This window comes from Anser cygnoides, chromosome 6 (assembly GCF_040182565.1).
Source record: "Anser cygnoides isolate HZ-2024a breed goose chromosome 6, Taihu_goose_T2T_genome, whole genome shotgun sequence".
NCBI lineage: Eukaryota > Metazoa > Chordata > Aves > Anseriformes > Anatidae > Anser > Anser cygnoides.
The window spans coordinates 42,166,224-42,179,900 of NC_089878.1; the positions used below are offsets into that span (position 1 = coordinate 42,166,224).

The 13,677-nt window shown below is 34.6% G+C and overlaps 1 protein-coding gene across 22 annotated transcripts in view; it reads right to left on the bottom strand.

Annotated features, from left to right (window-relative positions):
- Positions 1-665: 665 nt before the first annotated feature.
- The window catches only part of BAZ2B (bromodomain adjacent to zinc finger domain 2B), a 142,822-nt gene continuing 129,810 nt past the window's right edge, over positions 666-13,677 (bottom strand). For 16 of the 22 annotated variants that reach the window (XM_048054000.2, XM_048054003.2, XM_048054001.2 and 13 more), the window contains 10 exons: positions 12,846-13,513; positions 12,040-12,316; positions 11,712-11,867; positions 11,096-11,256; positions 9,924-10,234; positions 9,403-9,538; positions 7,293-7,439; positions 5,005-5,270; positions 4,109-4,252; positions 666-2,818 (listed from right to left, as the gene is read on the bottom strand). In XM_048054000.2, coding sequence (XP_047909957.1) covers positions 2,665-2,818; positions 4,109-4,252; positions 5,005-5,270; positions 7,293-7,439; positions 9,403-9,538; positions 9,924-10,234; positions 11,096-11,256; positions 11,712-11,867; positions 12,040-12,316; positions 12,846-13,513 — 2,420 coding nt within the window. In that variant the 3' untranslated portion in view covers positions 666-2,664. The remainder of the gene's footprint in view (positions 2,819-4,108; positions 4,253-5,004; positions 5,271-7,292; positions 7,440-9,402; positions 9,539-9,923; positions 10,235-11,095; positions 11,257-11,711; positions 11,868-12,039; positions 12,317-12,845; positions 13,514-13,677) is intronic. The other 6 variants (XM_048054016.2, XM_048054014.2, XM_048054015.2 and 3 more) reach the window with 3 other exon arrangements.

Here is a 13,677-nt window from a genome sequence, read left to right on the forward strand (position 1 = left end):
CTACAAAAACAGACGGATGGGAACATTAACAGGAGAGAAGGTTAGCAAGTAAGAAAAAATTAAGCACATTTTTTCCAGTAGTTAAAACCCTGATCTTATCTAAGAAGACATATAATGGCATGTTTATGATTCAGGCTCACTTTTCAAATATAATTCTGTAAATTTAATTTTATTTAAATTGGAATGAAAATACTGGCTGATAGCGAGGAAAGCAATACATTGGTAACATAAAGTTAGTGAGACAAGCTTCACCTCTCTTATCATAGCTGCAAGCTCCTTAACTGTCCTAGCTGTACAGTCGAATCAGGATACAAGCTGAAAAATGCAAATATGTATGTAATGTGGCTGTAATGTATGTAATGTTCTATTCTAACCTTCCAGAAAACTATGAGATTTACTATGGGGGATAAAACATTAACCAGTACAGAATCTGATAAAATAAAAACAATTGTTTTGCATCGAATAAATGCTTTTGCCAATAATCTAAGCATACTTATAACACTCTTACAAGCCTACTGTTATATGTTCTAAATGCAGATTACTCTTCATATCTCTGAAACATACCAGCAGACCTTTTAATTGAAATCTTCCAAAATGTGATGAAGAGGAAAGCCATGAAGCAGTCAGTGGTGGAGCTAGTGTTAGAATGCAAGGATGCTTTAATATCCAGATGTGAATTTTTTTTTATTTTATGTAACACCGGTTCTTCTAACAAGACTTCAGAAAAGAAAAATAACATTCAACAAGATGTTCTGGAGAGGGCAACAGAAACAAACAAAAATTTTATTAAAAAACAGACACTCAGCAGAGGGAGAAAATATAATGGCAAAGGGGTATAAAAAACAAGACTAAAGCTCAAACTTGGCAGGCCTAATTTAAAATATAAAAAAATTACTTGTCAAGGGAGCTTTAGGTATTGGGGCTCCGCAGCACTCATCTACAATTCTACTTTCTTTAGTCAGAACAATGATTATGACTCATGCCCTTCTACAGACCAAAAAAACCCAAACCATATAATCATCATTGTTTTTAAGAAACATTACATGTGGTACGTATTTACATTACTGTTGTTACAGCGTGAATGCACGTGATAAGCGGGACTGGCAGAAAGAGGTCAAACACTAGGCAGCCAACTGGTTACACCTAAAGGCCGCGTCATCTATGCTCATTCAAGTAGGTGGTAGAACCGCTACTCTGCCTGGCAATTGCTTCAAGTTACCATTAAAAGGCCAGGAGAATTAGATGCATCAAACAAACTTAATGTTAAATGCAAGACTCCCAAGATATTATTAAAAACATTCCTGTATATGCAGGATTTGAAATATTAAAATCGCCAAGAAAATCTGGTTTGCAAAACAGTCGTTTATTGTATCCGTGCCACACATACTAGTGTAAAATAACACTCCTAAAAAAAGGGAAAAAAATGAAAAAAAGAAAAGAAAAGGAATGCTACCTTTCCACAACATTTCTTTTAAATAAAACTTCAAGTACTCTTACATTAGTACAAAAAAAAAAAAAAATTCTATCTGCCCCAACAGGCCACCACAACACACAGTAGATAAAACACAGTGGTTACGAATGTCTTTTTTGTTATTTATGGGGCAAGGCAAATGGAGGGGATTGTTTCTATGAAAAAATACTGTGTGCGTAGGAAATCGTCACAATTTTATTCCACACGAATACAAATGATTATACTTGAAATTGAGGCTGTGGTGGCTTGAAATTATGTAACAAAATAGAAAAATGGAAAACTAATATCCCCTACACCCTGTTTTGAAGGCAGGCACTACCAAGATTAAGGAGACTCCACAGTGTTGGTAGAGGATAATTACTGTACAAGCCATATAGCTGTAATTATCTTAAGACTAAAATAAAATGCTACTGTCCTCCTAAGGCATAAACAATAATGTCTGCAAACAATATGTACACATCATACATATTTAAAACAAGACTTAATATAAACAATAATGAACAGTATATACATGTCTCAATTTTTTCTTCACTGTCTTGAAATACAATTTAACTACACAAGTGATGCAGCAACATATATATAAATGTACTTGTAACTCTACAGTAAAGTTTAATTTTTAGTGCTTTTACAGCACATCAGTGTAAACAGTTTCACTTGGCTTTGTTTTATATTTTAAAACATTCCTTGTTGTATTTTCAAGATTTAAAGCAATTTTCTAATTCTTCCTTTTCACAGAAAACGAAGATTCTGGATGTTGTATAATCATAAATAATTCATAAAATTAAATACATTCACTAAAAAATAAACTACAAAGTAAAAAAATGAAAAATAGATATTTATTGAAAGGGAAAAAGAACCATTTCCCCAAGTAGAGCTCTGGTGGTTGAATATTCAGTGCGTTTTGATATATTTTTAATTGCTATTGCACTATAACACCCCTTTCTTTGAAATTCTTTGGGTGTGCTTCCCTGTTCTACCTAAATTAGTTTGTTAAAACATACAAACCAATAACCAAGGGGCCATGGTTGCTGTAGGAGTGAAGCCTTCAGAACTAGTATCACTCTTCTGTGACATTTTTAAGGAAAGAGAACAGTCATTAGTTATGCACGTGCCTTGCACTTTCATGTAACTACAGTTCACATTGCTGGTCTTATCAGTCCTCATTTAAAGGAGAAAAATTAGTTCTGGTAACTTCAGCTCAATTTGAAAATCTCTGTCCATTTTTTTTCAAAATATTTCCTCATGTTGTGGCCAGCCCTGCCTATGTCAGAATCGTCTTCATTAAAGGTTTCACAGTTGTCAAAAACAAGCCTGACATCTAGCGAAAATGCCTCAAGATTAGGGTACCTGAAAGAAGAAAAAGGTAAATGATTTTTGGAACAGTGACAGCCAAAGGAGAAAAATACTTCAACTACATGAAAAAGAACTCTTATCATCAGTGAATTTATAATCAGTCACAGAATGCTAAATGAATAAATTATACCTTTAACTTTTTAAATTCAAATTTAAATATTTTCAGGAAACTGAACACCATTGTAAGCAAATTCTCTTTCACTGTTGTTTTTGTTACTGTACTAAAAAAAATTGTAAGGTAGAATTTCAAGTCTATATTGGAAAACAAACTTTTTTTTTTTAATTAGCTTCCATTTTCCCTTTAACAGTTTTCTAGTTAAAATACTATGGGTATTTTCCACTTATTCATCTTTTTCTTGGGTTTAAGCCCTTTCAAAGGAAGTGTTGAGTACAGCTGCATTTACCTAAAAGAGGAACATTCAGGTATATTGGATGATTGGGCTGCCTGGATTAATCCTGTAACATTGTCTTTTTTTTTTTTTTCTTATCCTGAACACACACAGTCCAAATAGCATTCCAGTATTCAGAGCAATTGTTAAAAAAGAAATACAGTAGAAGTCTCAAGTCTACCAATAGGCATGTGGAATATATTACGCTCTCAGGCATAAGGGAGGAAAAATCTCAAGAGGTTAAAAAGCCCTTTGTGTCATCCTAGGAAACTTGCTTTGCGTGGTGCTGACAGATGCTGAAAAGGGTTCATCGTTTTCTTTATGGATGACAAAGTTTTCTTTGGTGTTGGGGAGTCATAAGAGCACCGGGATGTAATAAGGAAGGAAGGAGAATAGGAATATTAGAAGTGTAAAGGTAGTATCATCATCTTTGTAAGAAGTTGTGCAGTCTAATTCTAGGACTAGAAAATGATCAACTGCCATTACTGGAATGTCTGGAATGTTACCCCACACCAGTGGTACCAATTCACTCCAACACACTACAACATTATTTAAACGGACTCCATTAGCTTAAAGCCCACACAATTAGAAAAGTTATTCCTGTTGACTGATTTTGTGCATTTAACGTGGCAATTCTATTCTTTTTCTTGTGAAGTCAGTTCCACAGGTCCTCCCACCTGACATGTTATTTCAGCTTAGATACGGCAAAGACAGACCTTAACAGTTATGAATTTTTGAAAGTAGAGAGGTGCCAGAGAAGGCACATAAAAATAGTTGACTTGATTTTTTTTTTTAATGTACCGTATTTCAAGTTGGCATAGCCTTTTTAAAGTTTTGCTGAATATTTAAACATTTTCTTAAAATGTAAAGTAAAATTTAAAATACTTTTACTTACTGCCCACTAGTTAGCTTGTCTCTAATGGTAGAAAAGTCCATAGGTTTTTTAATAACTTTCTTATAACCAGGAACAAGTTTCAAGTTTACAGGAAGTAAGAAAGGCCAGGCATCTTCATGAGTTTCCAATTCTGAGAGAATCATGCTGAATAAAATAAGGATTTAAATCAATATTTTTAAACTGTTCACATATTCACAAAGGTTGTTCACTGTTCCATAAATTCATCATATACTGTGAATAGGTTCATTCTACAAAGGGAAAACACTTGTATTCTATGCCCTCTGCAAGGCACAAAACAGTCAGGCAGATAACTGACAATTCAGGGTAGCAGTTAGTTCTCTCCAACAAACTGATGCAAGAGGAATTATCTGTGCAATGTTAATAGTTTGAACCTCAATAAATGATTTGCAACTTAATTAAACAGATACTAATACTAGCTTTCCAAAACCATGGAGAGGCTAAACTACATCACTTTATACTGACCAGAAACACTAAAAAAAGATGCTTTTCTATTACTATCTCATCCTCTGTAAAATGCAACAATGCTTTTCAGACATGGTGGATAATCACCTTCAAAACAATTAAGAAAGCTGTCAGTACCACAGCTCTCAGGGTTCTTCCCATTCTTGGAAGGGCAAGGAGGAATAAATTTCATAGACCACACTCTACCATTAAGTACTTTCCTCTTGGGCTTCATTGCCAAACACAGCATTTACTCCAGCAAGCAAGCAAAATCCTTTACATCTGCAGTCAAATCATCACAACATGGGTGGAGATGCATGACAGAATAGGGTTTTTGTTCCCCAAAACACAGGTAAGCGTAACAAGGCGTTACTGGCTTCAACAACACGTACCATACTTTAGAATTTGTAACTTTATAAATAAGCAGATCATACCTGCATACAGCCAGGTCCTTGGAATCATCTCTTTTAGGTTTCTTAATAGCAGTGAAATTTTCTTGCTTTAGTTGGCTTACAGAAACATTTTCATCCATTTTCCTTTTTTTAGGATCTGTTTTTCCTCTTTTTAAGGAGATGCTTGTAGTTGCAGAGTCTTCATCCTCTGTATCTCCTGCTAAAGATAATTTCCTGCCTTTCTTTTGCTCATTACTTTTTTTCCCTTTCATTTGAAGTTTTTTTATTTTTAGAGTTTGACCACTTGCCTATAATAGAAAAAAACAGGAATAAGCAATAGCCAAGAAATTACAGTAACCTTTGTACCCAAATTGTGACAGTATAAAAGCACCTGATTTTCAGGATGGTAAGACAATTCCTCCTAACAAACAAACCAGGCTGACCAAGTTTTAGGAAAAGTATTTGTCTATTCTTAAAAGACTGATATAACCATAGCTGAGATTCTACATTCATTTTCAAGTAACGACATTATTTTTAGGATATGCAAAAAGAGCTTTGAAAAAAGTCAGTGGAGTGGAGGGATCAATTGATTTAAAGATTAGAAGATAGATAGGAAAAATGTAATTAGCTTGACTGTAAGATAACTACAGGAGAACCTAAAAGGAGTATGAAAATAAAAGAATGGTACAAACAAGTTGAAATAAGGATTATTATTTAATCAAATATAAAAATATTTACAGACCATGAGGTGAAACTAAGAAAGGGTATATTTTTGGCATTGATTGTAACTGGCAAGGCAAAAAATGTGGTCAGTTTGTAATTAATTTGTCATCTGATCTGTAACGTGGAAAATGTATGTTGTGCGTAGAATTACTTTTCCTCAATAGAGAACACTAGAAAGTTTTATAAATAACAGCACTCAATTAATGCCATTCTGTATCATGTCTATGTTCTTGGTCCAAGGACAGAAAAACAGTCAAGCATGTCTGTTTATACAGAAATTGAAAAGGAATTCTTATTTTCAGCCATTTGGATAAAAATGCAATGTAAAGCAATGAGAACAAATCAATTGTGAATATCTAAAAGCCTGACTTGGAAATATTCTCTATTAACTCCTAATAGGTGGGAATGGAAGGTGGTTAATGGCCACCTCATTTTAGACAAGAAAAAAATCTAAAATGAATTCAATTAGAACAGCAAACTTTATATCTAATCTTATGCAAAACTGTTTCAATGTTTTGCAGAATCTTGAATCAATATTCGATATACTTTTAAGTTCTCCTGAAGATTCACTTTAGATATCTTATACCTTTAAATCTCCAACTTTCATCCAAATTTGTGACAGAAAAAAAAAATGAGAAAAAAGTTACTTTGTCATACTAAAAATGGTAATTATTTTAAGGAAAAAAATCCCATGTGTTCCATCCCATAGCATGATAGGATAATGTATATCCTTATAACAAGAAAAATTGCAATATGATCCCATGATAACTACAGGAAAAAGCTACAGAATGAGTTTAGCTCAATACAATCAACCATGAGCTGTTTTCATTATTTGGGTTGCACAAAATTATTTCAAAAACAATCTGTCTTCCTTATTACTTAGTGAAAGATGCATAAAAAAAGGGCCACATTGACAATAATTGGAGAACACAGAAAATTGAATACGATAGTGAAAAGCTCTTTCTTCAGTTACAGTATTCACAGGTCATGGCAGAAACATAAGAATGAATGAATTTAGCAAAAACTGCATTTAATTTCAGGACTAGGTACAGATGGGAAAGACTGTGGATATTTAACAATACTACCTGCTAATTCAGTCATTCTGATACAACTATCTTAAAGTTCTATTTAGACTGTTTTTATTGGAGGAAAAGAACACACACATGAAACATACACAGCCTCTCTCTTAAATGCACTATGGTGTATCAAAAAAGTAAAACTATTCTTTGCTGTAAAAAAGGCTGATTTACTAGGTGTTTTTTCTATGGTTGGTCTTTTCAAATACAAAGACGTTGGTCTGTCAGCTCTTCACAATGAAGCTCTAAAGACAAATGCCGAAAAGTATTACAAAAGAAAAAAAGCTGGCATTGAATCGGCAAGAAAATTCTGTATGTACTTGCATCAAAATCTAAAATCTAAGACAAACTGTAGCAACTTTTGTTGCCATTGAAATCCTAGTTAAATAAAACTATGTCTCATATTAGTTGCAGCCCAATACAAAACATATAGATAATTATTTTTGTTGAAAAAAGCACTGGTAGACATACAAACTCTAGCATCTATAAAGAGGGTGCTATATGTCACTTCACCTTTATGGTTAGTGTTACCTTTGCTATGCATGCAGGACAAAACCAGTCACCATCTGGTATTGTAGTGATCTTGGGTCTGTGGCAGTAAGTATGACAGCCTTTATCACAACCATCACAAAGCAGCAGCAGCTCCTCATTATCTCCCTTTCGACATATTTGGCAGTACTACAACACACAGAAAATTGCTTCAGTTTAATTTTTAAATTTTGAAATGCAGGAATGGTACCTAAATTGCACTTCCCCTTCTAACACACAAATTCACTCCGAAAATTATTTTCATTTTACCACAGAGTCTGGTAATAATCACATTTGTAAAGGAATATATATAGTGTGTGAGGAACTAATCTAAAAGCTACATGGAAACACATTTGAAAATTCATTGTAAGTTTGGTGTCCTCCAGTATAAAAAACTCTGAATACTTTTTATATTCAACTTATGTTGATGGGAAGTAAAGGTGTCTTATACCTATCAAAATTACTTGGTCCACACATACTTTCCCAGTCTTTTCATTTATGCCCATGCTGCACACGTAAGTTACTCAATGCATTGCATTAATTTATATTTTACATTTAAGAAGTATTTTCAGTTAATAATTGGTAAGGATCTTATCCAAAGACACCATGAGCAAACTCAGTAATGCAAACCCATTGTGATCTGAACACTCTCTGAAATTCACATTAATAACTAAAAATATCTAACGTGTCATCATTTTCCTTACAAGCATCGTGTGGTTTTGACACTCTTCTATACCTGGACTTCTTTTTCAGGAACTTAAAGATCTCCATGTTTTCACCAAGTATTTACATTTACTATGCAATTCATTGCCTAGAACATTTCAATCAAATTGAGAATGATATTGTACATTTTTTCTGGTTAATAAATTACTACACCTTGAAACATTCAACTGCCTTTCACCTGCTCTTAAATTGATAAACTTTGTTCTAAAGATACAGCCTTAAAGCTGAAAATACATAAAATTAAAGAGACACCCCTACACGATAATTTTTACTTAAATCATCCTTTAATTGTCCAGATGTAATTCACATCAATATAGAACTTGCAGAAGTTAAAAATATATAGAACTTGCAGAAATTTAAAAAATTAGGGCAAAGACCAATAATGAAAGAATCACTTTTGCCAGAACCCACTGTGTAGCACTGGCCATACTTAATTATATCACAAAGCTGGTTCTTTATCATAGAACCACAGAATGGTTCTTAAGTCCATCTTAATTCCAACCTTAAAGATCATCTAATTCCAACCCTCCTAGACACAGACACATTCCTCTATACCAGGTTGCTCAAAGCCCCATCCAACCTGGCCTTAAACACTTCCAGGGATAGGGTTTATATAGCAAATGAAGCTCAGATTCAACAATAGTGCAATAACTGGAGAAATATCTTTACATAATACCATTTCAACAGCAATTGATTTTAATTATGAAAATTCTTCCTATCACCTTTGCTGTAGTAATATTACATTTTTGCTTTCAGAAATTTGAGGTTCAAAGGTCCATGCAAATTTTGATACATGCATTTTGCATGCCTTCTCTGTATATGCGATTTAACACGGATCTACTTGTTAAATGGGCATGCGTATAAGGAAACAGGTATCTCAGGCTGTTTGCTCAGACACTTGCCCAATTTGTATGTCCAGTTGTTAAAGTGTACATGCAAAGCAGCCACACATTTGGAGCATCTCAACTTCCTGAAAAAGGAAGTCCTTAATTGGGATATGTGACTGTGAACCACCATAAAGTTTATGCCATGGATGAGATTGGAAATCTTTCATCGGATAGATTATCTTCCATGAGATGAAGCCACAAACAACTCTTTTTACCTAAATGTTAATTACAAGGAACAATTACTATCTTACATGTAACAAACTATTACAAAAGCTTTTCATCTTAAGAATTTAATGTTATTAGTTTGGAAAGAAGGAGAAAATCCTTTCTGGTATATTTATATTCACCTGTGCACAATGTACAGTTTAAGTGTACTAAGTTTTACAGACTGTAATAAGAAATACATTATTAATCATGGTATCTTGAAATACCTAAGATGGGAAACCATGATACAGCAAAATTAGTTCAGTTACAGTATTTTTTTTTAAATGAAAAACACTTACGACTTTCATAATAGATTTTTCCCATGCTATCGATTTCTGTAACTGCTGAATGCACAGAGCTACTTGTGCAGCACTGCGCGCTTCTGACAATGCCCTTCTCCACACCCTTAGCCCTGGAGCAATATCCTCTTCAGCTCTGCATTGAAATATAGAGAAATTAAGTTGGTCACATCTGTGTTTGCTTATGTTTAAACGTGGAACAATCATTATCACACTGAAAGCCAAGCAATGACAAAACATACACAGCCAATAAGTATAAGGCTTAAGCAACTAAATTTGATGTAGTGCACAGACTGTGGCTACGTGCCTCAAAGCTTAATAACAACCAGTTAAATGTAAGATAACTTTGCAAGATTATCAACAAACGTAACAAAAAATATCTTTACAAAGCACCATGCAGAATAGCATGATCCATACGGATCACAGACATACAAGAAAGTACATAGATAACAGGCAATAGAAAATAGGCTCCAATTAGCAAAGAAGCACAATAATTTTTCAAGTTAATCTCAAAAACCTACCCGTCACCATCACCACTAATGGATGGTGCAGGAGCAGGGACAGTAACTGTGCCCACATTATCCAGTTTGATCTGAATGGTGGTACTTAAGGGGCTCTTCAGATACCTTCGCTCAATGTTCCGCTCCAAGTCAGCAAGCCTGGTTACAGCTATATCTAGAGGGTTGTCACTCTTCCGCTCTAGAGAGCTGGTACTGCCTTCTCCGCCTCCAGCACAATCCCCATCGTGCTTCTTGTGCAATCTAGTGATTGACTTATGTTCATGATATACCAAGTCTTCTCTTTCTGATGCAGGTTCAGGACACAGCCAGCCCTATGTTAACAGAAAGGTTTGTGCATTTATTGGTTGCTATTAACTTTGTGTAAATAGAGGAACTGTTTTACAGATTCAGACTAAATAATTGAAGACTTGTTTCCAGTATATCTTGGTTACTTGTAATCCATCTGCAGAGAAACTTTCCAAAATCTTCAGAGAACTAAAATAATTAATCAAAAACATACAAGCATTACCAGACTTCCCGAAGGTACTTTCCTGCAATGGTCTGCATTCTTATCTCCATTCGAAGTATCCTGTTCTACTAGTCAAAACATCGCAATAGGTCTATCTGTTCAGTAGTCTCAGAAGAGAGTTATCAACTGGTCACATAGAACTAGCATCTACTCACAGAACATACTACATCCAAAACACACCTGTACTTCTACCAAACATACTCAGTCTGGTATCATCGACATTGGAAAAATTCCAAGTTGTAATGACAGGCAGTCAATTCTTAACAGGCAAGGTATTATGATGTATTTGCAGGCTTTTCTGAAATCAATAACAGCAACAATAACCCCAAAACAGACAGAACAGTGGCAAAACCCGCTATAATTAAAATTATCTAAATGCAATGAAATCTTGGCAATCAGAAAAGGTTATCATAAAAGGAACACTGTCAAAGAACACTCTGCAGGGGCAGCGACTCTGACCCATCTTCTTCAGCTGAAGATTTAACTGCAATGAAATGTCTGAAACGCAAATATCCATGACACTGCTGCAGCGTATTTTACTTGCAATTACAGATGAACAAGAAGGCACTTACCAACAATAAAAGGATTGCTACTACCTACTTTAAATCCTTACCACTTCAGTAATGTTATTTTAAAGAGACATTTTACTAAAAGTTGGTTTTACCTTAACTTGCAAACTAGCTGATTGAACTCTCCTCTCTAGATCTTCCACCTGCTGAAGAATAGCCAGATCCATCTCCATTGCTTGTTCTTCTACTGACCAGTTTTCCACAACATCTCGAGTTACCTGGTTATCTTCATTTTCATTGATATCAATAATTGCAACTGCATTTGAGAATCATATTTTATTAAATTATTAACATAAATTCCCCTGAGTAAATTCAAACTTATTTACCTGTCAGTCCAATTAAATATTGAAGAACTGTTATAAAAGTGCATGACTTAAAATATCCAGTATGACAACCAAATTCAGCATTGTCAAGCTTGCAGTTTAAAGACAAGGGTAAGGGAAGGCTGAGGTATATTTTTACAGAGACAAAAAAAAAAGCTTGAAGTGATTACCAGTACTTAGGCCACTAGAGGAATTTATATTAAATGGGATTTCTCCAACACTGCAACTTTCCAGAACAAGGCTGGTAAAAAGGCAACTATAATGAGACCTTTACATTTTTTCTGGCTGCTACTCTGCCTTTGTATCTAAACACATCTTGGAGAGATTTCTGCAAGTTTTCTTATCTGGGACCCCAACACCATATGTAAGATAAATACCAATTACATACCATCCTTATTTTTTATGCAGGCCATAGTGATATAATCCATGTGTTTCTGTATTTGCTTTTGTAAGGCCTTTTCTCTTATTCCCCTGAGATGCAGCACTTTATGCAAAGATTTTAGTTCCTCGGGATCGGTAATCCTCCACCACCCATACTGCATTTCTAAATCAAGAGAAGTATATATATAAGTATTTATATACTTTACAGGTGTTTTTAATGTGATAATAATCAGATTTGAGAAATTCAGTAGGGAAATTATAAAAAATAAACTGTAACAGCACAGTAGCACTAGAAATTATCCTTCAGACGATTCCATTTAATTGTTCATACTTACCTTCTGGTATGGGTTTTGGGTTTGGGTAATCTACCGGCTTGGCTACTTCCACTGCTGTACAGGGAGCAGAAGCTATTTTTTCAGTCTGTAGTGCTGGTGATTCACTTTTACTTGTAGGAACACTAGACGTCAAGAATGGGTTACCATTTCCTTCTGATAATCCCAACCCTGATCCAATAGCAGGTAAAGGAGATGAAAATGGAACATTTGAAGTGAGAACTCCTGTAGACCATCCACAAAACTGAAGTCCCATTATAGGTAGTCCACTCTTCATCTGCTACACAGAAAATATTTTTAACACAATCACAACCGGTATTTTTCAGTATTATCCAGAAACCTGCTTTATGATCAGGATGCTAATTTTCAAGCAGTAATTAAAACATAAAGGAGGCCTTTACTCAGTACTTTGAGTAGTTTAGGAAAAAAACACAGCAGTAACGTAATAATTCTTGTTAGGATCCTGTGAATGCTTCAGGAAGAGCAGCTTTTGAAGGGGGCAGGGTCAAATTTCTGAAATCTGTTTTTCATTTAATACCATGGCCAATCCCTAAAACCAAAATCAAATTTCTGAAATATACACACAAAATATCAGACATCGGTTTACGTCATCTTATCTTTTTTTTCAGTAAAAAAACTTCTATTATAAAGCATCTGTAACATGGAACGACCTATTAACATTTAGAAACAAGCAAAAAGAGAAGAAATGAAGACATAATACCACTTCTGTGAAATAATTCAGCTCAGCAGAAATTCTGCAAAATAAACAAAGCAAATTCACACTACTTAAAACATAATTGTTTATTTACCTGCAGTGGTGGCAATGCAAAAGGACTTAATCCTGCTGGACTCTGTGCAGCTGTTGAGCCCAGAAGAGGTGATGGAACAGGTGAAGGTGACTTTGATGGTGGATGTGACTGAGGAGTAAGGGAAGTTGTAGTAGCTGGTGTATCTATATGGGTGACTGACATGTCATCACAGGGTATTCTCGGTAAAAGGCTGAACCACTGTCTGCTCTTTTCAGTAAGAGTCTTTAACAACTGATCACTTGGAATTAGTGGAGAATTGTAAAACTTTCCTGTCCCGCTTGGAATGGGACTGAAAAGATTATTAGAATCGGACTTCTCATTGCCACTTTGTGATACACTGGGCTGAAGACTGCACAGAGAGTTTTGGGAGGAACTCTGATAGGATAACGTGCATCCATTTGCTGCACTGCCAGTAGGTTTTTGGGAAATAACGTCAGATTCAGGTGGCATTTTTGCTACCTCTAAGAGTTTGCTCAGTTTTGAAAATGATCCTGGCTTTTGTAAAAACAAATTGGTGTTGTCCTTTTCTTTCATATCTTCCTTTTGCTCACAGTGAGTTGTATTTAAACAGTGTAATTTTTCTTCAGAGGTCTCAAATACCTCTTCTTTGATATGAATGCTTTCTACTTTTTTTAACTTCTCTTTTTCTTTTGCAATTTCTTCTAGACCTAAAATTGTACAAAAACACATACAAAATACAACAGACCAAATAATTTAGACCATTTTTATCAACTTTGTTATATAAGCAATGATTTTATTTTTTACCTCCCTGCATGCTAAATTGACTTTGGTGGTTTTTTTGTTTGGTTTTTTTTTTTTTTTTTCCTTCTTT